At 40.4% G+C, this 27,394-nt stretch overlaps 2 protein-coding genes and 2 long non-coding RNA genes across 5 annotated transcripts in view; 2 read left to right on the top strand and 2 right to left on the bottom strand.

Annotated features, from left to right (window-relative positions):
• The window catches only part of LOC145459361 (calreticulin-like), a 283,057-nt gene that overhangs the window by 119,526 nt on the left and 136,137 nt on the right, over nucleotides 1-27,394 (bottom strand). The gene's annotated exons all lie outside the window — the stretch shown is intronic.
• Nucleotides 10,037-14,907, top strand: LOC145459410 (uncharacterized). Its single transcript, XR_013921401.1, has 3 exons — nucleotides 10,037-10,918; nucleotides 11,961-12,135; nucleotides 14,357-14,907. It is a non-coding gene; the product is annotated as an uncharacterized LOC145459410 (long non-coding RNA).
• Nucleotides 22,216-24,967, top strand: LOC145458952 (uncharacterized). The gene is made up of 2 exons (XR_013921240.1): nucleotides 22,216-24,304; nucleotides 24,765-24,967. It is a non-coding gene; the product is annotated as an uncharacterized LOC145458952 (long non-coding RNA).
• LOC145458951 (uncharacterized) lies at nucleotides 25,255-26,990 on the bottom strand. Of its 2 annotated transcripts, XR_013921239.1 has the most exons (4): nucleotides 26,072-26,990; nucleotides 25,937-26,009; nucleotides 25,463-25,636; nucleotides 25,255-25,371 (listed from the first exon to the last, which is right to left on the bottom strand). XR_013921239.1 is itself a non-coding variant. In XM_080337465.1 (3 exons), exons 1-3 carry the CDS (start codon nucleotides 26,275-26,277, stop codon nucleotides 25,586-25,588), a joined length of 330 nt encoding a protein of 109 aa, XP_080193591.1. In that variant the 5' UTR covers nucleotides 26,278-26,990; the 3' UTR covers nucleotides 25,276-25,585. The 2 variants fall into 2 exon arrangements, 1 of the variants encoding a protein (XP_080193591.1); XM_080337465.1 differs by having other exon boundaries at nucleotides 25,276-25,636.

Genomic DNA, 27,394 nt, shown 5'->3' with positions numbered 1-27,394 from the left:
TGCCATTGCTGTGTACAGCATTAAAATTCTGATGCGGCGATTTAACACTGGCACTGTACTCGTTAACATTAAGCCATACAGCTCAATTCAATTTTTAAATGTGCGATTAATATTCATGTGTAACTGTAGTAATAGCAATATGGGGGGATATCACGACGTGATCAATAGAAATTCGATTTGAACCAACTTGCCAATGGTTTGACGATCGATATTGGTGCACTCGTTACCAGTCCATCCGGTGTCGATCAAGTTTATCTGAATATAATATTTTCCGGTCGAAACAAATCGAATAATCGAATTTAACACTGTGCCATGCACATTGCGCCATGCCCATAACGAATTAAACTATGCCGTATGCACATTGCACATTTACAAGTCAAAGTGCGCGATAATCCGGGAATACTAGAGTATCAAGCAGACATCAAGAATGAATTAACGGAACAGATGATTACAAATTGGAAATCGCGTATCAAATCATCAGTAATTTATCTCCAACATAAAATATCATGGGGTTTTGGGCTACTCTTCTGCCATCCCCTATTTACGCTCGAAAATCCTTACTGGAGTGAATGACGATGATGCGCAGTAATGAATGCCAATGAGCATGCATAATTGCATACTCAATAACACTGTCCAATTTCGCGGCCCGATTAAAGAACTATCACGAAAGAACGAGTATCTGCTCATCCGATTCATAGCCACGATAAGATAGAATTTCTCGGCTCGTGCTCGTCATATCGACATGTGCAACGAAATCACGTTTTATCCTCTCTCCCATTTCGCGTAATACATAGTGATCATTATTTTCGAACCATATACAATTGGCCAACAACGTTGTGCTGATGATGAAATTGCGGGTATGTCGAATACCCGCAATATTCACAGGCATATTTCGCATACCGAGGTTCGGCACTCATGTATGAAAATTGAACATATGACTGCTCTGCTGTTAAAATCCCCAGGAACATGGTTAGTCGGAAAAGGTAGAGCCAAAGAGGAAAAGATTCCTAATTTCGCGAAGGCCTGATATTGTATTGAATTATGTGAACACAGCAGATATGGTTGTTACATATATAATAGCATCTTATGAAATACGTCGGAGCCGGAGCTATCCCTCAAATAACTGGCTCTAGCTCCGGCTCCAGCTGAATTTTATGTAGAGCTCCGGCTCCAGCTCCGGTAAAAATGTACGGCTCCGGGGATCCGGCTCCGGCTCCAAAGCCCTGATTGTCGCCCTTCGCCCATATGAAATAATTCATCACGGTATATATGACTCATCATAACGTTTGAAACTGACGTTTCGCAATCTAGCATTTTCTTGTCATATCGTAATCTAGCATGTCCATGGCGTGTCCGAATCTGGAAAAGTGGACTCTGACTTTTTGTTTTAGTTTTAGAGCTGTTTTAGCATACCACCTTTGAAACTTTCTGGACTAAAGGCATGAAATACATGTTCCACTTTTAGAAGAAGCATTTATATTTCACTTTTAATTCCCAGTATCATATACTTTGAGTTATAATTAATATCAGTTCTTTTATCTGGATAACATACATATTGAAGTATACAAGCAAATGTAGTAATGCCTTTAATTTCCGGAAATAAAGCTACACAATATGGCATTTTTACGGTCCACCATATTTTTATTAACGTTAACTCATCGCTTAAAGTCTTTACACCGTATCCTATACAACTTCTTCGTATTGCTCTTCGACTAAACTACGGGCCTTATAATATGGGGGATGGCGCCGTACCATGCTATTTTCTAAAACATGCTGTTCGAGAAAACAGAGGATTAGTATCGCATTTCCATATCAATACTATCATAATGTGGATGAATGCTTATGCTATCGATATTGGATACCTGTTGGTATGCATCAATATGAATCAAGCTCGCCACCTTTCGCATAGCTCCAATTGCACCTTTTTACAATCCATGTGAACGAATTACGATCGTTTTCACGACTACTTACTTACTTGAGTACTTTTAAAGTCAGTCGATTCTACTTCTACTTCAAGTAGTTTTAGGTTTCTGATGGGAGAAGTACTTCTACTCGTAGGCTACTTGAGTAGATTTTTTCGTCGCTACTTCTACTTCTACTTGAGTAGCTTTCTTGACTACTTTGACCACCTCTGTTTGAAATACACTACAGAATACTGAACAGGATTCACAGTTTTTTTCTGATTCGGATATGTGCCACCATACATTCTTCGAAAATAATTTTAGTCATGGGCGTTGAATCGCGATAACGTAAAGTGGCATTTCCCAGACCGGGAATCGAGCCTGGGCCGCCTGGGTTAAAGCAAGGATCAAGTGGCAATATCAAATTCATAATTGCATATTTGTTTGAAATATATTACAAAATATTGACAGGATTCACCAGTTGTTTCTGATTCGGATATGTGCCATTGTAAACTGTTCGAAAAGAATTTCATCATTGGTGTTACTTCGCGATAACGCAAAATGGCATTTCCCAGACCGGGATTACGCCAGAATGATAGTGGTGGTGGGTAGGGGTTAGGGTATCCCAAGGTTAGGGCGTGCTGGCGCATGCTGAACTGTCGTTTTCCATTGTGTCGCATGCTCACATGTCGGCCAACCGTCTCGCTTATTGGCTGTAGTAGCCAACACAGTGATCTTGGATTAGTACAAATTATCGACAGGAGATTGCGCGAAGACTTTTGTGGCAAGAAATTCAGCAATATATTACACATGTTGCTACTCAAACGGATGTGGAATTCATGTCGTCCTACCATATCAGTGGCGGGCAACTTCTCCTGCAGGCGGGCCTGAATTGGAAAAATGAAGTAGCCTACTTGTCGGGCCATATTACAGAAGCGATACATTAGTCGCGTATCAATCCACCTATGCAAGGAATATATGGTATTTAATGTAGGGTTGCCATACGTCCGGAATTTCCCGGACATGTCCGGAATTTCACTGAAAAATCTGCGTCCGGGAGGAATTTCTAAAAATATGCCTTAATGTCCGGAATTTTGAGGGCTTGAAGTAGGTTCAAAAGTTTTTTCGTAAATCCACATAAACAATATTATTTTCAAGCAGATTTATGCTATTCAAAATCTTTTTCGCGCCACGGGCGAGTTAATGCAACGTATATTGATATTAGTATGGGCACCAGTCACCACCCTGGCCTAAAATACAATAAAAATAAAAATGAATAACTATCATTTACTTAAATAAGTCTGATTGTAATCGCAGTTAAAAGCTAACGGTGTATTCCTATAGTTGGTCGATTCAAGGATATCTAGATATCCCTGGGTCGATTAGATGCTTATCAAGTTTTGAGCTGGGTCAAACATTTTCAAGTTGGAAATGAGGTCGAAAGCATAAAAGGCCGAAAATCATCGGATGTGCAACCTGCAGGTGCATTTTATAGTAGCCTAATATATAGAAGAATCAATATTATTGACAGAATTATTTCATAAATTTTAACAGCCAAATGCATATAGTAAGTGCTCAATAAGCTACATCGACTACCCTATGGTGGGCCCAAGATCAGTTCTTTTTTGGGCGGAAGGGGGCAGAAAAATGTTGTTCCGGACCTGATTAAAACACATAATCAGACCTAACAGTATAGCAGGGCTGTCAAACACAATCCCGACAGGCCAGACACTGCCCGCCAGACGATTACATTCGGCCCGTGGAGAAATCTATTGTAGATCCTACCAAGTAGCAATCACCAGAGCTCACGTTACAAATGGCCCAATTCATGATCTATGTTCCACTCCATTCCTGTATACCAGTGGTTCTCAACCTTTTTCACCCACGTACCATTTCGAGGTTTTATGCAGTGCTCGCGTATTACCTACATAAGATAAGCACGTCAAATGCGGTCAAAATGCTTCTACCGTGTTGTGTTGGCGAAGGCAGCGAAACAAAAAAATAAACTGCCCATTTGAAGGCGTGGATCCATTTGGAATTCTAGTGGTCAAATATATTAAAACAGAATTTGGTTACGTAAGAATCCCAATGCTTTACGACTAAATCTCTTCTCCGTAGGCCGTCATTGGTGGGATTTCCCCTACTCACGACGACGACGTTACCACGACGACGGCGAATTCTCCAAACTGAAAATCGTGACCCCACCCTGAACTAATAACTACCCACGGTCGAAAAGAAAAACAGAATCTAATCGAGTATCACCTGGAAGACCTTCGCGTACCAATGCTGTATGCAGTCGGTGGGCATTGGGCAATGCTTTGCTAGTGTGACGTCATATTGACAGACAATGTGTTATACCTCATTTTTAAATCCGCTAGTTAGCGCTAAGGAGTGTACGGAATTTGCTTCACAAAAGTATGGTAACCCTAATTTAATGTAAACTTTAATGTAAACGCCCAGGGAAAGCAATCATCACACCACAGAAAGCGGATTACCAATTACCGTGAGCGTTTTGCAATGATAATAGCAGGGACAGTCAGAAATTCAGTGGGGGAATTGCAGCTGGTAACTCAACATCGACGCAATTCGAGACTTTTAAACGACGAATGGATAGATGACAATTTCCATTGTTTTGTGGCAAGCGAGCTAGACACACACTTGCCACAAATGGACTGAAAGAATCGTCAAGTATTTAATGAATTTAATAACCTAATGTTCTTCAAAGGCTGTTGAAGTCAATTTGACATCTGTGGTCGATCAAAGTTTTCAACAAGTTCTCTGAACTCTGGCTGCATCTCGGATGTAGAAAACCCCAGTAAAGACTGCACATGAACATCAGTTATATTGGAACGCAGCCTTGTCTTGTTAATGTTCAAGGTCGATTTACTGACAATATGTATGCATCCTCAAACGTCATTTCATGTCAACATTTGAGTTATTATTATTAATTCAATTTTTTAAGTGGCGATCAAAAATATTTCTTTTGTTTGCTGTGGCCTTAGATTTTAGTACACAGCAAGATAATTTGATATATTCAAGTTTCAGAGCGTATGTCTTACCGGTCCTTAGGTGGTGTGCCTTTGAACCAGCCAGGTAGGTACCGAAGATACTTTTGACTTGAGCACCAAATTTATGAACGTTCATAACGTTCATAAATATTTTTAGAAGTCGTATTAACACGTATATATATACGCAATATGTAGTACTTGAATCAAAGTGTTTTGCCAGCAAAAGATGTGCGCTTCTCCGCTGGACATTTGGGGGCCAGAGAAAGCATTTTTCAATTTTTGATTCATCGGTGGGCCTACAACATCTTCCCCACCCCTGGATTGTCCCTTACAGACAGACTGCTTGGCGAGTAGTTGAAATGTAATGGGTTCGTTAATGAGTGCGATGCCTATTTTGAGAATATAGTTTTCTAACAGCATTGCAGTTACTCACATTTGCCATCAATGTCGCACAAGCGTTTATCAGCATCAATGAAAATATAAATTATGTTCGTTATCCTGAAAGATTGTGGTGTGGCTGTTGCGATTGCGAGGAACAGTTTATGGTAGCGGCAACGTCACACCGGCCCTGTTCCTTATATTCAGGACGTGGTATGGTATGCAATGGGGAACTGTCTACACCTCAAACCAAGATATGGTCAAAGTAGTCAAGAAAGCTGTTCAAGTAAAGCACAGCTGAACGCAAAGGCTGCGAGGTCTGGGTCGAGACTAGGGCTGGGCACAATGATTCGAGTACTCGAATCTGAATCGAGTATTAATTTTAATGATTCGAGTCGAGTAGTAAAAGACGATTCCTGAAAAGACGAGTCCTGAAGTTATACGCTGCTTGCCACAAGTTAATTATCAACGAGAATTATAGTTTTGATACTAATTTTCACTGTTGAAGCCTTGAAACCTTGCTTGGCGGTATCGTAGCATACGAAACATATAGTACAAAGCTACGAAGGTTACTGGACCTAGCACATTTCCGAAGTCATGATTATCCCACAACTTTGTCACCAAGTGGAATGAACTCGGTATGGACGAAAAATACCAATGTATCTTTTATGTGATGGATAACAGGCATTATATTCTTTGCGGTGGCAGAAACGGTCCAATGGTACATATTTGAACTTTGACGTTGAACCTTTTGTTATGACGTCAGAATGAGTGATACTCGATTACTCGACTCGACTCGAAGCATATTGCGTGATTCAGAATCGAATCACTCAGATACTCGATTTTGCCCAGCCCTAGTCGAGACCACAATCAAGACATCAGAGACACGGAGGAGACCTGATCTAATAGTTGTGGACCGGAATGCAAAAGTGGCAACGATAATGGATGTCACCATTGTGTCTGACAGCGCCGACCTGGATAAAGAGCGGAAAGGCAAAGTGGAGAAATACCATACTCCACACATCGTGCAATGGGTAAAATCACGAACAAAGATGGAGGAGATACGTGTCGCCGGTATAGTGCTGGACTGGAGAGGATCCTGGGACGTGAGAAGCGCGGAAGAACTGATCAAATCTGTGGACATGACAGTCCCAGACCTCCGGAAAATCGCAGCTATTGTATGCGAGAGAGGTTTCCATGAATGGATCATGTGGAGCAAGTCGACTTACCGCATTGCTCGAAGGCCGCGTTATAGACGATGAATTGCCCGAAAGGGTGATGAAGCCCCGAAGGCTCCGACGCGAATTATGGGTTAAGCTTTTTCCATGCTCTTGCAGAACGAAAGCGAATAAGGCATGCATTGGACTATAGTCATTTACATGTGTGTTAGGAGGGCCTGTGACCGAGCTAGCACAGTACTGTATACTGCACTAGGCCTTTATAAGCAATAAACCTTCGAAATAGTAACGGCGAGAAAACCTACTCGAATACAGGTAAAATTAGTACTATTAAAAGAGATTTAAAACTACTTTAAGTAGAAGTATAATTGGCTAGCTATAAGTAAGTAGTTGTTAAATCAGTCATAATAAGTTTGCAGGAACTATCAAAAGCTTCAAATAGAGCTATACGGAAGGTGTTATAAAGCCTGATTCATAATAATACCTCTCATGTGATTTCTATATTCGACATCATATGAAATCGACCGCATCATGGGATGCAAATCATAGTTTTGCTATGGAAAAGCGATTCTGATCTTTTGTTTACTCGAACACCCCGTTCCAGAAAATGACAATGACATGGCATGGCATGACATTGCATCGGTAACGGTGGTAACACTTTGCGCGATTAGTATACGAAAGTAAAACTATGGCGGATCTCAAAAATACAATATACCGTAATTCTATTTCCGGAACAGCTCTTAATCTAAAAAAAGTCAGAGGTAAGTTTTCCGGATTAGGACTCGCCATTAGGGCTGGGCACAATGATTCGAGTACTCGAATCTGAATCGAGTATTATTTTTAATGATTCGAGTCGAGTAGTAAAAGACAAATTTTTCGAGTATTGAAATTATACGCTCCTCGCCACTGAAAGTTAATTTATCAACGAGAATTATAGTTTCGATACTGATTTTCACTGCTGAAGCCTTGAAACCTGATTTTTCATATTGTAGCATACGAAACATATAGCACAAAGCTAGGAACATTACTGTAAATAGCACATTTCTGAAGTCATGATCATTCCACAGCATTGTCACCAAGTCCTATGAAATCGGTATGGTCGAAAAAATACCAAACTATGTTTAATGTGATGGATAACAGGCATTATATTCTTTGTAGTAGCATAAAAGGTACATATTTGAACTTTGACATATTACATTCTGTTATGACGTCATAATGACTGATACTCGATTACTCGACTCGACTCGAAGCATATTACGTGATTCAGAATCGAATCACTCATGCAGGTACTCGATTTTGCCCAGTCCTACTCGCCATATGCTGCTAGATTACGATGCGATAGGTAGATGCTAGGATGCGAAACGGTAGTTCGAAACGTTTTTATAAGCCATATTTACTGTGATGAAACGTATCATATGGGCGACAATGCGATGTGAACGGAACCGCGCCACCCACTACATAACTTTTAATGATCGACGTAAATTCTGAGCTTTACGTAACTTTTGTGAAAATTGAATTACTGATTACCAACCAAATTCCTCTCTCTCTCCCTCTCTCTCTCTCTCTCTCTCTCAATAATTAGAGGAATATGTTACTTCTACTTGACAAAATGAAAACAGCGAAATGTAAGTAAGTAAGTCACAAAATGTTACGAAGGAGAAGTAGCGGGAAATTATATTTATTTGGGTAAGTAGGCCTACTGGAAGTAGTAGAAAACTACTTGAGTATATCGAAAAAGTATACGTACTTAAGTACTGACCACCTCTGCCCATATATACATCACTCGTTCCATACCACACTTACGATTTTCCTTGCCATATCAACATTCTTCTATACCATATTTGATATTTTCCATACTTTCGCAGTTGCCCAATCTCTCAGATAAAATTATAATTTTGGTTTGTGGAAATTTTGTGGCGTTACTATTCTGATTGTTTTTGATGAAATTATCCATTTAAACAAGCCTGATGCGTAATTCCATACCCATTTTTGTGTCATGTGGCTGTGATGTAGGTCGTCTAATCATCGATGAAGAACCGTGAAATATCTACGGAATTATTTAGGAATCACAACAGAAGCTCATGACTAGGGCGATTTTTTTGACCTAAAAAACGGAAGATTTTGACCTAAAAAATCTAAATTTTGACTTTTTTTGACCTAAAAAAACTGAAATTTGACCAAATTTTGACCTCACGTATGCAAATTAGGTGTTTTCCCACATAATGTTAAAATTGGACTACTTATCTTCATTTCTGGTTGGAACTGTCTGTCCTTACAAAGTAGATTGGCCTGAAAGAACGTTTTTGGCTCAAAAACGGACAAATTTTTACACGAAAAAAATAGCATTTTAACGAAATCTGGCCCTATGAAGAATTGCAGTAGTTACATTACGTATTATGGTGGAATAATTAAAATTTGTTGTAGTACAACGAAAGATACTTTCCTACATTCTCGGGCAGAAAGTATTTGTTTTGTGGTATTCATGGTGTTTGTCGACTACTGTGGTCATTTACACCAGGCCGATATTCTTCATTATTTTCCGTAACTGCCAACATATAGCACGGCCCACCTCTAGGCTTTTTTGTAAGACACCGCTTACGCGGATGAGGTGGCGAGGAGGAGCCTAGGTAAACCTCCAACACTTAGCTATCCGAATTATGAAGTCGACCTTGGTCGGAATCGAACCCACACCCATTGGTGTTGCAGCCGCGGATTATACCACTGTGCTATGTCGGGTGGAAAGTGTCTGTTCTTACTAAGTAGCTTGCCAAGAATGGAGAAAGAACGTTCAACAGCAGCAGTTGTTAGCTGACAACACTGAAGTTGTGTGCACACTGCTTGCTGGTGATGCACCGTGTTGCTTCATTCTGACAATGTTGTCTATATCACAATTTTTCAGCTTGCGCTTCTGGATGTAAGAACCATGCAATGCCCAAGCAGTCTTGCTTCAGTTAGGATATTGCGGTACGTTGACCATAAAACCATGTCACTATTTGTTTCATTTGACCGTTTATGATTCACAATGAGCAGACGATGGGCCGTTTACAACGGTAGGCCTATAAAGTAGGCTACAAGCTGTAAATTATCAAATGATAAGTTCACAGACAGCGCAAAATCTACGATACAAACGAAATGTAGAGGTAAAAAAATGTTTGATTTTGTAAACAATTTTGACAAATTTTGGCCTAACGCTACAATTTTGACCTAATTTTGACTTTTTTTTGACATGTCAAAAAAAAAAATCGCCCTACTCATGACATTTAAAACTAGTGTAGTAACGCACTGTTAGTAATAATATGGAAATACCATTAACAACATTGTATGAAACAAAGGTATTGTCGCATTGGAATATATCTTAGGATACAATTTTACATCGCTGCAATCATGAGGGGTTTTGAGACAGCAGCTCAAATGTCCGATTCCCTCGCCAATGTATGGGTTGTTTCCTACTCATTAGCTTCATTAACCAACATCAGGGGGACCATTCTTTCATAAGGGATACTCAGATTTAAAGTAGTTACAGTGGGTGTTGTTGGAGGCCGGCATGGCAAAACATCCCACCGAGACAAGCTACATATTTTTAAATTATGATCATGCTTATGTCAAATAGATATTGCGTGATGATCATCCAAGCATAGCACATAAAATGATTTCCAAGTTCAATAAATTGATATAAATAATCTTGTTACTGCTACATTCTCAGAGTCCGCGATTTTAAAGGCAAGTTCTCTTGTTAGTTTGAGGAGTGGAAGTTACGATAAGTGAAATGTAAGCTGTATAACGCGACGGCGGTCTAATATCTTTCGGTTTTATGATATATAGATTGGAATAATTGTCATTAATATTATTTTCCTTCATATGCACCTTGTACAACTTTGTTTTATTACCTTCAATAGATGTTGATCAGGTTGGGTGAGTCTAAGGCCCTTTTCATACCGGATTTACGAAAGCCTTTCGGGAACAAGTTCCGAAACAGGCGATGTTCACATAGAGAAAAAATTACCGAAACAGTTCCGGGAAAAGAGCGCGTTCATACCTATTTAGAGTTACCGCGAACTTATGTTCACACAGGTCGTTTTTTCGGTAAATTCGCGGGAAATTATGGCCAGTATGAACGCGATTCTCCGTAAGTGTTGATAGTTACGAAACCATGTCTGTGGGGTGTTCCAGTTGTAATATGCTTGTGGAAAACAAATGTGGGAGAGGCATATTCGTGAGATGCGGAGAAGTTGGCTCCAACTTTTAGCTATGGGATGTTGCGGATATGCCTTCTCGGACGATGTGTATGGGGCTCTATACTCAATATACCTGTATCAGTAAATGAGCCCGAGCAGGCGAGCATGTAACTGGCTTGTATATTATCAACCGAAGCTGAGAGCAGAAACTGAAAGCCAGCAAAGAGGATAGAGTTCTGGAATGAAAAGAACCACCGATCACATCTGCGTACGACAAAGTCAGTTCATCTTTGTGATTGCTTTATAATGGTTTGGGTAAATCCAGTGTTGGGATGACTCGAGTCATGACTTGACTCGAGTCAGACTCGAGTCACCTTTTTCGTATGACTTGACTTGACTCGAGTCACTTAGCTAAAATGACTTGACTTGACTTGACTCGGCGTATCAGAAATGTGGATTGACTCGTGACTCGGAGCAAAATGAACGAGTCAATTTCAAGTCATCAACTAATCGGTGTCGATAAAAATCTCTCTCTTTTGCATATGGTCAGATTGTTCGCAAAACGCTGGTGTAGCCCGTGAGAGCGACCAATCATTCAATGATCGTGCGTTTTACTGAGCCTCCATTGTTCTCTCACAAATAAATTTATGCTAACGAAGTTATTGAAGCTTACAGCTTATGTTGTCGTAAACTAGTATGGTGAAGTAATTTAATAGCAAAATGTTTGTTTCTGTTCTCTGTGATTACCTTAGCCAAACCTCTTGTCTTATTGAAATTGAATTCGAATTTAGTTTATGTAGTCCTCAACCATTGGCGTAGGCTCGAATTGTATCATATCAATTCCTAAATGGGTAGTGTATTGCATCTTATCAATTCGTTCTCTACTCTCTATTTTGGCTAGGAACTATAAACTGAGGCTATGCAATTAGTTACGTAGTTTTACAGTTCTACGCATTTGTGAGCGATACAGCGCCTTCTTGTGTATATATTTACCTCTATATCCGTTCATCGGTTCACAATCAATGACCACTCAATCTGTATTTCAGACAGCTAGTAAAATGCAATGACGTAATCATGCCTCATACATTGAAAGGGCAACTTGACTTGAATTGTGACTTGACTCGTGACTTGACTTGACTCGACTTGACTCGAGTCACCTCCAAAAATCGAGTGACTTGACTTGACTCGAGTCACCTTCGAAAATCGATTGACTTGACTTGACTCGAGTCAAAATGTGTAATGACTCGAAATGACTCGTGACTCGAAGGTAGTGACTTGATCCCAACACTGGGTAAATCTAATCTTATGTACACTGTACAGAGAAACCTGGGAATTCTCGATATCCGTGAAAGAAACATTTGGTATACTCTGCGACGAGCTTCGAGACCATAACGAAAAGCAGCCAGCAAATTATACGGACTCAATTTCTCTTGATTGCTGACTAGCTGTCGCTCTTTGGAGGCTAGCCAATGAAGCCAATCGTTTATAGATCCAGGTAAATATCAGATGTATTTTAAGAAGGCAACTGTCACAAGTTGATTTTAATAAAAATAATTGCTGGTGCCTAGTAGGGCTAGCCACAATGATTCGAGTACTCGAATCTGAATCGAGTATTAACTTTAAATATTGATTCGAGTCGAGTAGTAAAATACTTTTTTCGAGTACTGAAATTATACTGAAAGTTGATTTACTAACGAGAATTAGACCGTAGTTTTGATACTATTTTCCACTGAGTAAGCCTTGAAGCCTTGATTGGCCGTGTCGCAACATACGAGATATAGTATAAAGCTACGAACGTTGCTGGAAATAACACATTTCCGAAGTCATGACCATCCCATAACACTGTCAAGCAGTGCAATGAAAACGATATGGTCGAAAAAACACAAAAATATCTTTAATGTGACGGACAATAGGCGTTATGTTCTTTGTGGTGGCATAAAAGGTAGCCTACACATTTGAATTTTGGCATAGTACATTGTGTTGTGATGTCATCATGATGATACTCGACTCGAAGCGTAATAAGTGATTCAGAATCGAATCACTCAGGTACTCGATTTTGCCTAGCCCTAGTGTATAGTAATATTTCTATATTTGTCATGGCGGAATGTCAGCCAGTTTTTGCGTAGCATACCGTAGCATACCACTACTAAAAGGTCAGACAAATTTGGTCTTGAATCATTATGTCAGAAAAAGAAGTCTGAAAGACCAATTGTTCTTGCCAAGTAGGCTACTTTCTGTCTCAGAAATATGACCCAAATTGATGGAAAATAGACTTGAACTGGAAACTGAGGAGTCAACACAATCACTTGGACTCGGACTCGAGTCATAAAACCATGACTCGAACTCGACGCTCTGCTCGATGAGTTGGACTCGGATTTGACTCGGTGGTGAATTGAAAATGACTCGACTTGAATCTAGTCAAAACTTTTAAAGTGGGATCGACTTGTGACTTGGTTACGACCCTGCTCACTTATTAAGACTGAAATTGCTGAAAATGAAACCAAATTTGTATATTTTTTGTAGTGTAGTCAGGCATGTACATAAACCTAATCATTTAGTTAGTTTCAGTTAGAAACCAAGTAGTTCTAGTTGTGGATTTAAAAAAGTGAATAGTTTCTGGTTCTAGTTGGGGATATTTGAAAGTGAGTAGTTCTAGTTCTAATTGCAGATTTTGAAAAGTTGACAGTTCTAGTTCAGGGCCGGCCAACCTGTGGCCCACATGTGATCTGCGAGTTAATTTCCGAAATTAGTAGTATTATCAAAAATGGATTGCACAGATATTGTGAACTTGCAAGGCCAATCAAAAATTTGACTAGTCTTGCCGCAACACTTGAGATGTGATGACTGAAATGTCAGTTCTGACGCATTGGTAAATATATGAGCCAGTCACATTTTGTTAGATCTTCGTACACTACAATAAAGCAGAAAACTTAGCGATAGATTTATCAAAAGTAAAAGTTTTCTACACGCTTAGCGCAACATCTTGTCACTCGATTTCTTGCTTTTAATATTGTTACCCCTTTGTGAAAATGAAAATGAAAGAACGCCTAATGTATCAGATTGAGTCTAACTATATATATTCGCGACCTTCCGTTTGCGCTCGCAGAAAGACCGTTGACTATGAAAGCTAGGCACAAAATGATTGACGCATGTTGGATGAAGCTTTCGATATCGATATGTCCAGGTGCCGAATAGTCCAGTCCTTGCAAACTGAGCCCAGCGATATAGAGCAGGCTTGCAATATAGCCAAGTGACAATATTATTAATTTATTAACTTCAAAAATTTTTCACGCTTGGCGCGGCTAGTGGCCCGCAGAATAGTTCGTCGATCGAATGTGGCCCTTTGGCTGAAAAGGTTGACCACCCCTGTTCTAGTTGCTAGTTTGAAAAATTGAGTAGTTCTAGATAAAGTTGCGCATTTTGAAATTCCAGTACTTTGCACAAGTCTGAGTGTTGTGGAGGGATAAAAAATTACCATGGCAACATTTGTACCAAACATGCATTTGCTGTATTCAAGTTTTTCAGGATGACTTTCATGATTGGGAGCCAGAGGGTTCCGTACTAGCCTACATAACTGATGAGGCAGCCTATCCCTTTCAGCCCCGGCTCGTGAAGCCTTTTCCCTGAAACACAAACAGCAGGAGCCAAAGCTAATTTCAAATATGTAATAAAAATCTCCTTTCTGCTGCCCTTAAAATTCACAATTGCTTTTTCAGAAACTTAGCAAAGTACACATGAAGGTTTGGTCGACTGAAGGCGCGATGTTCGGCTTTGCTCGGAAACTGTAATCCGCTAAGGCCAGAATGATACAGAGGATGGTATACACAATGAAGACAAGACCTGGTGGTGATCCAAGTATCGCTGGCGCAGACGTCGGAAATGCCCTATGTGACTTTCCAAATAAACAATGCTCTTGCTTAACCAGATGTGCTGTTTCATTTTATTCACGAGGGAAATTATAACTTTATGCACACTTGCACCGTTCCACCTTTTTCATCAGTATCTTCCATCTAGACCTGCGAAAAGATCAGATTAAGTTATATTTGCATAACAAAGGAATGAAGGCATAGGTGAAAACGAAATTATGGCTTGGATGATGTACGATGGTTTACCAGCCCGTTGGTTCAATTTTGGTTAGTGATTCAGAGCTATAAGGACATCATTCTCCGCTGTGCTGACAACTATCAAAGCAGATGTTACTAAATCCCCTTTTCAGTAGGCGTATATGACGGTGACTAACCTACGCACAACATATCCGTGGTTAGAAACTTGCCTTTGATGTAAGATCACCTATCAAATTAGTGTTGAAGTCTTAAAGTTTTCAGGCAACTCACCCAATGCTGCATCATTTGGAGATGGTGTTCTACCCTTTTAGTCGTGCTCTGTTTACAAAACCACAAAAAAAAGAAGCTGACTGGTAGTCTGTGACTACGTATTATGAGCATACAGAATACAAATCCAAGAATAATGCATTCCCAACACCATTACACAAGAAGATCAAAATGCCGCAGGTAGGTGACCTCGAAATACAAGCAGCCTGAATGAACAGCGCGTTACCGTAACTAAAAGTTTGATTGACAGCGTTCCGGGAACCCAGCTGCGCCATTCGTGTTCATACTCAGTCGGTCCCGTAAAAATCTCCGAAAATAAGCGCGTTCATACCGCCCCGAAAAACCAGTGTTATGTTCACATAGAGGGGTTCCGGTAAACATTTTCGAGAAATGTTATTCCCGGAACTCCGGTATGAAAAGGGCCTAAGTCGCAATTTGAGACCTGCCAGTGAACAATATTCTGAGGTAGGCAATCGACTTAACAAACCAAAGCAGGATCGTTGTCATAGTTCCGAAAATATGCCAAAGTATGAGAGAGAGAGAGAGAGTATTTATTTTTCATCAAACCAAAATACATAACACTCGGCAGTGGTGGTGTTACAGAAAATATGCATGCACAGTATTCGTTATTAGATAGGAATGATCGATAAGACCGTGAGGGTCATCTAGTCTGACCACACCAGCATCAAACAGGTACACTTGACTCTAAACAGTCTGGCTGTAAAAAAAGTTACAGTAGTTAAAAAAATAAAATAGAAGAAAAATTAAACGATGGTAGCAAATGATCAATGAAGCAATGTCTGGGCGAGGTAGGGCAACAGTGTTAGTGTAACGATAAGAGGTGATCAAGTAGGGCTTTTTTGAATCTATCATAAGGCAATTCACGGATATGTGGTGGTAATGCATTCCAAATGATAGGTCCCGAGTAGTCGATAGATCTCTTAGTTAGGTTGCTATTGGGTGGGGGTAAGTAGATATTTCCCTTTGACGAGGATCTCGTGTAATGGGAATGGACATTTTTAGCAGGTATGAAAAAGTCATCAAACACAGGAGGCAGACTATTGGAAAAATATTTGTGAACAACTTTTGATACTTCGAAGCGATATAGCTCATCAACTCGCAAAATTCGATGCTTACGGTAGTAAGGCGATAAATTGGTACGTAAAGGTACAGATGAGATCAGCCGTATCGCACGGTTTTGCAGGGTTCGAATTCTGCACAGAAATGTTTTGCATGCACTTCCCCATACTACGATTCCATATTGCAGGTGAGAGTGGAAAAAAGAAAAATATATGGTTCGTAGTATTGATCTGGAAACCAAAGATTGCAGACGGGTCATTATTCCCACATACCGAGCTAGTTTTGATATTGTGCATTCAATATGCTGCTTCCCTATTTCCCTACCATACTTGGAAATATTCACACCATACCATACTTGCAAAATTCTATATTCCATACCGCAGTTTCATTCCATACCATAGGGCTGGGAAAAGTCGAGTACCTGAGTGATTTGATTCTAATAACAGTATACGGCCGTAAACCAAACTTTTCACTGATTGCTCGAGAGAAATGGCCATAGAAACGGCGCAACAACGGATGACGCTCTATCTACCTATAAGCCTAGTTCGCACTACGATGTTTTCCTTTAGCAGTGTAGACTGTATAAAAACGACGAGATTACAATTATATGTTTACTTGCTCATCAATAATAGAATTAGGAAACGAAATAAAATATTTAGTACCATATACTAAAATATAATGCCGAAATACTGCTGTGTTTATAAATGCAGTGCCAGCAATGGCAATGAACTGGCGAAGAACAGATCTTTCCATTCATTTCCTTCCAACGTAAATGATAGAAAGGCTTTGAATGCAGAGTAAGAAGGCAGGACTTCAAGCCTACTCTTACAAGTTTCATTTGCTCCTACCATTTTTACAAGGAAGATTTTGTTGCTAGTGCATCAGATACACCAATACCGTTTCGAAAATCATGTCTGAAGAGAGGTGCGATTCCCAGCTACAATCTCCGTGGTGATGCAGAAGATACCCGCATTGCAAAAAGGCGGACCCTGAACTCCATATCGTGTTAACTGTCTTCCCCCAATGTTGAGGATGCTGCACATGCAAATCCTACATTGTCCTGATCTAGAATCCCCATCGTCTAGCCTTGAAATGGAATTTTTAAAGCCATCACCTGAATCGATTGAAGGACTTGAGAAAAAGAATTGATTGATTGGAGAAAAAACTTTTTAGATTTAAAAATTTAACGGACACGGAGGTACAAAATTACACAGGGATAAATCGTGAAACATTTTTGATCGTGATGAATGTAATGAGTCGCTTCGAACCTCTAAATTATTGGACTGCTAGTATAATATTTACCGACGGTATATAAAGCAGTGAATATATCTGTGTCTCTGTACTGATTGCGGTCAGTTGCTCTACATGCATGCGCATGCTCTTACTGATAGTGCTTATCTCGTGTGTGATATTCGTGTGTGATGTGTGACATGAGACTCCGAATGAGCTCTCAAACCTAGGCCTGGGGCCAGTGATGAGCGGAGTCTGCTTTTCCAGACTCCGAGTCCCTCCGACAACTTTGGTCTGTGAGGCAAAGTCCCTCCGACTCCGGACAGCTCAATCTCAGACTCCGAGATAACCCGAAGAATCTTGTCCAGTCTCCGAAACATCCATAACGGTAGAGGTAGTTATTAAAAAACATTGTCGAAGAATCCCAATGATAGCAACTCTTAGTTCCTCTGTCAGCTTCCGCTTCAAAGATGAAGCCTCCTCATCCAACTCAGGTTTCACCGTAAATCTGGATGGCAAAACGTCGTCTGCACTCACTTTGCCATGCATTGCCCCAATTTCGATCAAGGCATCAGCCATCTGCTTGAGGTCATTCCCCTCAACAGAGCTCAGTGGTCTGATATCATGGGATGCAAAGGAGACAACCACAACACCACGGCAAAACTTCTCCTTTGATTTCTCGCTTACTTTTTTGTTGGAAGAAAGAAAGGAACCTATCTTCATCTGCGATCCCTTCTTCTTACACGCTTCGATATGTCTTCGAAGATGCGACGTTCCACTTGTCAACATGTAATGCTAAACAGCTAAACATTGCAATTTTGACATCTCGCAAACCCAGTATACTGGCCATTATTATCATGCTTCAGAGTGAAATCCTTCCACACGTCACTCTTTCTCTGCCTCTTTGTGGGTAACCCACTTGACGTCGACGGAGGAAAACCAGTCAGTCCGAACTAACTACCGCTTACATCGACGATCACATCACAGGTTTCAGTAAATTAAGTTCCGCATCGCCATGAAACAGTTGAAGGGGCTGAATTAAACAGACTTGATGCATCACTGACGCACCGATCGACGCTCCTTGGAGTTGACTAAATGACTATTGACTTCCAATTTTAAAGCTGCTACATGATATCTGGAATTTGGAGTTTGAGACAGACCAGCAGCAGAATCTTGTTTGCGGTGCTGATTTTTCTTATCACATCAAAGTCAATTCTCAATCAAACCAAACATTACATGACGCAAATTCAGAAGAGTTCTGGATGACTGACTACGTCAATCAATATTGAAGGAAGCGTAGTTGATGCGAGTTGCGAGCAGAGCAAAGCAGACGGTTGTAGTTATTTAGTGTGGCTGTTCAGAAATTCGGAATATTTTGTTTTTACTGGGTAAGATCAGCTTACCTTAGTGATTTATGTATTGTTAAAATCTTTGAAGCAGGCTTAGATGCTGGTATGCCCCTGTAAGCGGATCTTACTAGCGAAAATTCGTCGCAACGTCATTCAATCAATCATTATAGCACATTGTATAAGTTTTTATTGTTTCAATCCAGAAACTTGCTTGTTGTATGTATATTTCTCACAGATATAAAAGTAATCTTGATGTAGCACTTATTATCGATATCTCTCACTGCAGAGTAGTAAAGTAGCGAAAAGTTCTCACAAAAGTGGTATCACATATTATCTTGTTTCAACTGATACCAATGTTGGGAATACATTTTCACAAAATGGACCTATTACTACGTTGAATGTCATCAGAATAATGGGATATATTCCGTTATGATCATGAACTTGCTGGAAGAATCAGGGTAGCTAAAGGTTGTACCATTGGGAAGCCCCGCTGTATGTTGCTGATTGTAAATGTTTCGCACAATTACTGGGGTAGCATGAAAATCAGTCACGAAACAAATACGCAAGGAGGAATGTGACTATAGAAGACTGCAATGACAGCAACGTTGAAGATTCTGGAGATCTTATCTCATGATATGGTGACATTCAGCTGTGGATTCAAAGACTGCATCTCAAGGCAGGGAGCAAATGATGCACTGCAGATGATATTGGGCGCCTTTAATTTTGTGAATTACAGTCACTGCTCAACGAAAATGCCTTGCTAGATCACTAGTTTACTCTCCAGTCCCCAATTACAGTGCAGATGGCTGATTGCTATGCACTTGGCAATCATTTTTGCATGTTACCCGTCATATTATAACTTTACAAGGTGTCAACTGTCTGTGTTTTGGTTTGTAATCAATAGTGTCTTCTGGTCAGAGCTATCGAAAGATACCGGGGGCAAAACTTACAACACTCCGGTAAACTCCGGAAAAATATCTGTAGTAAACTCCGGGTCCACTCCGAGTATCACAAAATTGGCAAAACTCCGCTCCGGATACACTCCGACTCCGCTCCGATGCTCATCACTGCCTGGGGCACATGCAAACTGCGTGATCGTCGCGTATAGCGTCCCATTAGTTTTTTGTATCCGATACATAAATAGCTGGTTCGTGGTACAGAACTTGAATATAGCTTTCAATACAACATCCATTGTAGAATAATATTTAATAACTCGAAGACTTTTCGGGTGCCTCTTTTCAAGAGTTATCGGCACACTAAAGGGATTTAAACAGATTTAAAAGCAAAACCAAAAAGCAAAGTATGACGCAACAATCAAAATCACAAACCATGAAATTCGCATTGTACCAATGGCAACAATAACAAACTATGAAGTATACGGACATACGGTACTATAGTAGCAGCGGTTGCCAGTAAACTCGCCCCAAAGTAAATTCGGCCCAGGCAAATTCGGCCATTACATCAGTAAATTCGGCCCACCGAGAATATTGTATTATAATGTATTACCAACCGTTAACATGAATTAATTACATAATTATACTATTATAAAGTTATTTGGATGTCAGGGTATGCGTAGATCGCGTAATCACGGGAGATATCGCGGATATTCACGGGGACCGAGTTTACCGATGGCCGAATTTTCCGGTCAATTCACTGGTTACTCGGTCCATTCCGCCCTCGGAGAATTTTTTATAAAAATGTATTACCAACTATTACTGTGAATTAATTTCATAATTATATTATTATCAAGTGATTTGGAGAATAGGGTATGCGTATAAACAGGGCATGGTAAGGTATGGTATGGTATGGAAGTATGGTATGGTATGGATCGGTATTTTGGTATGGAATATGGAACAATGCAAGTATGGTATGGAATGGAAGATTTTAATCTATGGTATGGAACGACATTTCCATACTTCCATACATTGGTGCTTTATACATTTTATCGTGATCTGTGCAAGCTTCACGAAGCGTACGTTGTTCGTTGTTCACGGAATACGATCGTCGATCGCTTTTGTTATGTGTGAACGTGAACTATTGAACGCTGTGTAGGAACAAATACACGCTTGTTCAACGGTTTTAGGAGCACATGGAATGACTTGATTTTGTGATGTAATAGTGACAGCAGTAAAGTTGATCCGATATTCTCTCGAGTCGAGAGACTATAGATAACTAAGGTTTACCTTAGTTATCTATAGAGAGACACGACGTCTCCGAGTAGAGTCTGTCATGTGACGCAATAATTGGTAATGTAGGCTACTCCAACTACCTCATTCCTTGAGTGACGACAGCTTGCAAGCAATCATGATGCAACGAACTAAATGCTCAATGTGATTGATAAATACATTTCTTCCGAAACATTGTCCGCACATCTATACTATTTACATACCGAGATATCTTATTGGTCATATGTCAAACCATCTCGCATTAGGATTATAGATCAGGGAGTGGGGTAGATGTAAGTTTGGAATTCTCGCCACGCTAACCCCGACCAAATGCTGTACTAACAATCATGCAGACCGCTGCAGATTGCCTGCAGCTGGGATATTTTATGGGTGCGCCTATACTATAAATTATTTTGCGAGTATTTACTTCAAACTTGCATGTGCCTCATGCCAATGTACCGGAAATGAGACGATATGCATGGAGCAGGGGCAGGCAACTTCTCCAGTCGGCGGGCCGGAAATAGGGAAATTAGGTACTTGGCGGGCCGGAATGCTGAATGGATAAATTATTCGCCCATGTATACAAGGAATAAATCATATTTATTGAATGTATTTTATCGACAGCAATGTCACTTCAAAGCCATTTCTCGCCGATAATGACTACAAGGTTGATTTGAGAATAGCATTGTCATACAGGCACCGCCGTGTGTGGTTCTTTCTGATCAAATAACTCACGGTGCAATCCTTAATTAAGATTTCAAAGCGTTTGATAAGCCCGGTACCCAAAATTTACCAAGAATAAATTCATTAGGGTTCAGCACATCGTAAATGCCGATAATGCAAGTCTTCTCGCTTCGACGAACTTACGCGTAACCTCCACTATCGCACGCTGCACAGTGCGCACACCTATATAATAACATACAGTCACTAAAATTTGACGTTTAGGCAAGTGATTATGTAAGACGGGAAACTGTCTGCGGGTCGGAAAAAATCTTGTTTCGGGCCGCATCCGGCCCGCCAGCCGTAGGTTGCCGGCCCCTTTTATGGACAGTACTAGAACAATCTACTCACAATCTCATTTTGCTCGCGGAAGCTGTAGAGTAGACGTACACGGCACCTCACCACCGTGAACTAAACCTCACCAAAACAGACTCTGTAAAACTATTATCAGTACTTAGATTCGCATGAGATTCGCTAGTTTAAGCAATAATGATATCCGAAATATCAATAATATAGGTGCTATAAAAGGTAATATACTTATGATAGTGAAGTATTTCAAAGTATGGAATGTATGGAAAGTATGGTATGGAACAATGTTGGTATGGTATGGAAAATTGCAAGTATGGTATGGAGAGAGTAAGGCAAGTATGGAGTATGGAAAATTCTCGTTCCATACCATACCATACCATGCCCTGCGTATAAATATATATATGTATATATATATGCCGATGTTTACGGGGCCGAATTTACCGACAGCCGAATTCAATCGGTATATTCGGCCCTCGGAGAACATTGTGTGAAATTATATTACGAACTAATAATGTGTATTATATTACATAATTATAATATTATCAAGTGATTTGGAGGTTAGGGGTTAGGTTTAGGGTTAGGATTAGCGTTAGGGTTAGAATTAGGGTTAGGTTAGGTTAGGATTAGGGTTAGGGTTCAGGTTAGATAATGGTATTGTAACTGTTGTTGTTACTCTGGCCCTGGCCGAATTTACCGAGGGCCGAATTCACTGAGGGCCGAATTCACCGACGGCCAAAGTGACCGAGGGCCGAATTCGACGGGCCGAATTTACTTTGGGGCGAGTTTACTGGCAACCGTAGCAGCACAATTTGTAAATAAACAATTACACGCACGGAACAACACCCACTAATGAGGAATTTGTAGGTTATAGAGGAAATCTTTTTGTCTGCATAAAATAGGTTTGCTCAACTGAATAATAGTAGACTCCAACACTTTTAAATGAAACACAGACCTACCACGCGCAATGACAGTGAACATATTGTCATCATAGTGCTGTGCACAGGCAAGGTTTTCACTCAGATGCTGACCAATTGACGAAGCATATGCTTGGTAATCATCATAGCAGTCTGTTTTTGCAGCCAATTTGCACTGACGTGCGAGCTCCGTGCGATCATTTGCGCAAGTTTTTGACCGAATCAATTTTGGGATATGCTGCTTAATACGCTCAAACAATCTTTGAGATGTACGTCCTACATACCTACTATCACAGTGGCACTTGTATTGGTAAACAACATTACTTGCATCAAAGGCAGGAAGTACATCTTTTCGAGAGTTGGGTAACAAGGGTTTCGTCGTGTACACTACATGCGTGTTAACGCTGTAATAGCAACGGTGAACAGCCGATTTAATCAGCTTTTCAAAACGGCTAGACACGTTACCTAGCCAAGGTAGGTGCAAAAATGCCGGGCATTTTTCTGGGCCATATTTTGGAGCTGTATCCGATTTTTTCAATACCCTAGAGATGGAGCATTTTAATATGTGGTCCGGATAGCCATTTTTGGAGAGAATCAAGTGGATATCATCCAATTCGCGTGACAGTTTTTCTGGTGAGCAGAGGCGCAAGGCGCGATTAACGAGCGATGAAATGAGGTTTAATTTACGCCGCTTCGGGCAAAATGAATCCCAACGATTATAATGACCAGTGAAAGTAGGTTTTCTGTACACCGACGTTAAAAACGTTTGTCCTGATCTCTCTACTAAGACGTCTAAAAAGGGAAGGGCAGCATCAGTTTCCTTTTCCACGGTAAATTGTAGAGCTGGATGGAGACAGTTCAATTTTTCGAAGAAATTATTACACTCTCGCTCATTTTTAAAGGCAACAAAGGTGTCATCGACATATCTAAAATAGAGGAGAGGTTTTGCGACGTTTTCAAACAATTTCTTTTCATGGTATCCCACGAATATATCGGCCAAACTAGGTCCCAACGGTGAACCCATCGCAACACCATTGCATTGACGGAACATCGTGTCATTGAAGCTGAATTCAACGCTACTGGTAGCAGTTTGCAACAATTCAAGAAATATTTTACGCGGTAGTTTCGGAGGTTCAAGCGTGCCATCATAAAGCGCGTCTGCGCAGATTTCGAAAGTTTCCGACAATGGTACGTTGGTAAAAAGACTTTTCACATCAAATGAGCTAACAAATACATTGGACGGATTTAAAGGTCAACTGCATCTTCATGACAACTTTGCGGAATCCTGTTCAGAATTTTTTTTCATAACGAAATTACCGACTTTCCGTGTTTCAACTCAATGGGAAATTGCCGTAATTTTGACTGAAAGTTCCAATATTGGCATGTTTACAGAAAAAGCAGAATGTGCATTGTGACGTCAAGTGAGTGACACATATTATCAACACCGGTCACAGCGGCTGTTTGTGTTCTAGCAGTTTTTATTCTAGTCAGTTACGGCCGAGGTTTCCATTGTAACGGATTTGCCAAGTGATATTGAGACTGAGTCCGAGTACTCGGATGTCGAATGTAAGTATCAGTTTCGCACGTACTTACAAAATACCGTTTAAATGCCTGATTGGTTCAGGTGTTGATGCGCTAGATCCCACGTCAGAGGAACCCCTTGCAGCTTCATATGATGGGTCATGATCAGCCTAGATTGCTCAGCGCAAGCCACTCGTCGAGACTACATGAAATACAGTTATATATATAGTCTGTAGTGTAATAGCTCGTTTCAGTCATGTATCTTGATAAGTTTTTGCTGTAAGGAGGTTCCGAGAGTGACTGACAGAATTAAAGTGTATCACAGAATTGCCAGGATGCAATTCAGTGTGTCTGGACGTTGACGTATTGCAGATGTCCTACTATGGATATCAACAGGAATATGGCCGCAGAACAATAAATCGAGTTCAATGCATGAACGGGATGAGTCTCTGATGCGGTTGCCAAATACTTTTCTCGCACTAATACACTTGTTTTCACTTTTCAGGAAGTTGAAACATACTGCCTACAGAAATTGTGTTCGCTGGGTATGGGGATTCTGTGGCAAAAACCAGCGGAAAATCCTGCCTGCATGCGTTGTTACTGCTGTCCGAACAAAATTTACGTCAAATTCTTACAAAGGATTCCAGTTCAGTAATGCCACATTGTGAATATACAGTTGTATTCCAAATAATAAACGCATATAACTCATCGACCAAAATAACTACTGTGTCAGCCAGAAAAGCATATCGGGTTTTATGTCGGTCGGGCAATAGTTTCCTCTCTGCTAATTTTGATTATGCTGCTAGTCAGAGGAGGTGAAATGGTCTCAGCACAATCGCTCAACTCAACAGATTCTGGTCCAGTTCTGATGAGTGCTTGAACTTCTTCGACAAGCTCATTGCAGTGATCTGGAACAGGCATAACAATATGACGAAATCTTATGATGCAGTCAGATCGACGGCAGTTACCAAATGTTGAATTTTCAAGTATCTTGTGGACCGTACATTCCCCCCATTTTTGTACTTCGGGTATTCGACCGCGGTGCTCCTTTTTTCGACATTTTCTGAGTTTTCGAGCAATTTTCATTGAAATGCAGGATTGCCAACTGCATCCTACAAAAAATGCATAATTGATGAGGCTAGTAATTATGCCAAAATCTGATATAGGTTGTTTTGAATAGCCGAGACACTGCAAGGTACCTACCTGGCTTTTTGACTGAAATATGGTTGTAGTGATATAGCTTTAAGCAGAAATGATTGAGGAGGGCATTGAATGATTCACTTCCAGCAGCTTTTCCATTCGGCGATAGATGGCGTATGTCATTTTTCATTCGCGTGGAGTAGAGAACATCGCAAATCCTTTCATATGCCAATGAATCTGAAAATGGATTGTCATAATGGTAAACAACAGAATCAAAGATGCTATTCATTGTAACTTAAATTTAGGCCTATATGTATCATGTATATATGCTGAATGGAGCAGTTTGTTTCTTTTTGATACAGTCAAGTAGGCTATTTCATCTTTAAAGGATGTAACGGCATCTACACTACCCGTAAATCAAAATCTGGAGTATGAGCAGTTTGTGCAGTCTTGCTTGATTCTCAGTGTGCTACCTAAACCACACTTTTGCACGTCCGACTCTGATTGACACATTGGACAATGTTGAAATATGCTCACCAGCTTATTTCTGTCCACAATCACGAACTGGGTCTTCTTGCTATTCTCCAGACATTCCTCTGAATCTGAATGCCTGCAAATCAATATCTTGGTGAAGACTTGGTACAAATATGATTACACTGTTCAACTACTCACTCTGACTCGCCATCTAACTCTGTTGGGTGGAAGCTATCATCACTTGACAGGGATTGGATATCACTTTCACAGTCTTCATAATCCTCTCCAGCAATAGGGTTTGGACAGCGATGAAAAGACACTTCGGGTACCGAATATCGCGTATTCGAGCAACCATACGCGACACCAGATGTACCTCCGTGCCTCATCTTCTTCATACCTTCCATATTCACAATCAAATCCAGTATCAAAATCAATCCCAACACTAATAACTATCTGTTTACCACACTGAGCTATACCAGGACTTTAGCCGTGTCACTCACATGACGTCATTTCATAGCTGAATGATTTCATATCCGTTTTTCAGCTTTTCGATTTATAATTTAAATTACTTGAAAACTATTATGTAATTTCAATTTTTATTATTTTATTCATATTCCTAACCACATAACGTACGATATAAGGCAAAGTCATTTTTAAGATGCAGTTGACCTTTAATTTGGCGCGTTTTAATTCGTCTACAAACGTGAACGAGTCGCGAACACAGTGGTGCGTATACAAGGATCGAACTGGCTCAATGACGGTGTTAAGCCATTTGGCTAAATTATGTTGTGCCGATCCACACATAGACAATATGGGGCGAAGAGGAACGTTATCTTTATGTGTTTTCGGCAAACCGTACATACGCGGCCGTTGCGATCCTGTTGGGCGTAGAGACTCGCCAAGTACGGGGAAGAATATCATAGTGAATCTATCGTGTTATAAACTCAATGATATCGAAGAATTCGTCTTGTCACATGGATTGGATTTCTGTTTGCCTCCCAACAACGTAAAGAGAGAAGAAATATTCGCCGATTTCGAGGTATTAATTGGTCAATTACAACACCATAAACCAGTATCTCCGGAATGTTTTTCCGCAATGAAAGCAAAAATCAGTGATCTTGCACATGCGTCAGTGATGAGCACCGGAGCGGAGTCGGAGCGGAGTTTTGCCAATTTTGTGATACCCGGAGTGGAGTCGGAGTTTACAACAGATATTTTTCCGGAGTTTTACGGAGTATTGTAAGTTTTGTCCCCGATATCTTCCAATAGCTTTGACCAGAAGACACTATTGATTATAAACCAAAACACAGACAGTTGACATCTTGTAAATTGTAATATGACCGGTAACGTGCAAAATGATTGCCAAGTGCATAAAAATCAGCCATCTTCACTGCAATTGGGGACTGGAGAGTAACCTAGTGATCTAGCAAGGCATTTCCGTTGAGCAGTGTATGTAGTTCACAAACTTGAAGGCACCCAATATCATTCGCAGTGCATCATTTGCTCCCTGCCTTGAGATGC

The sequence above is a fragment of the Botryllus schlosseri genome, chromosome 16 (assembly GCF_051294905.1).
Source record: "Botryllus schlosseri isolate E-star chromosome 16, Bs_hap1, whole genome shotgun sequence".
NCBI classification, from domain to species: domain Eukaryota; kingdom Metazoa; phylum Chordata; class Ascidiacea; order Stolidobranchia; family Styelidae; genus Botryllus; species Botryllus schlosseri.
This window is presented reverse-complemented; position numbering and strand designations above follow the sequence as displayed.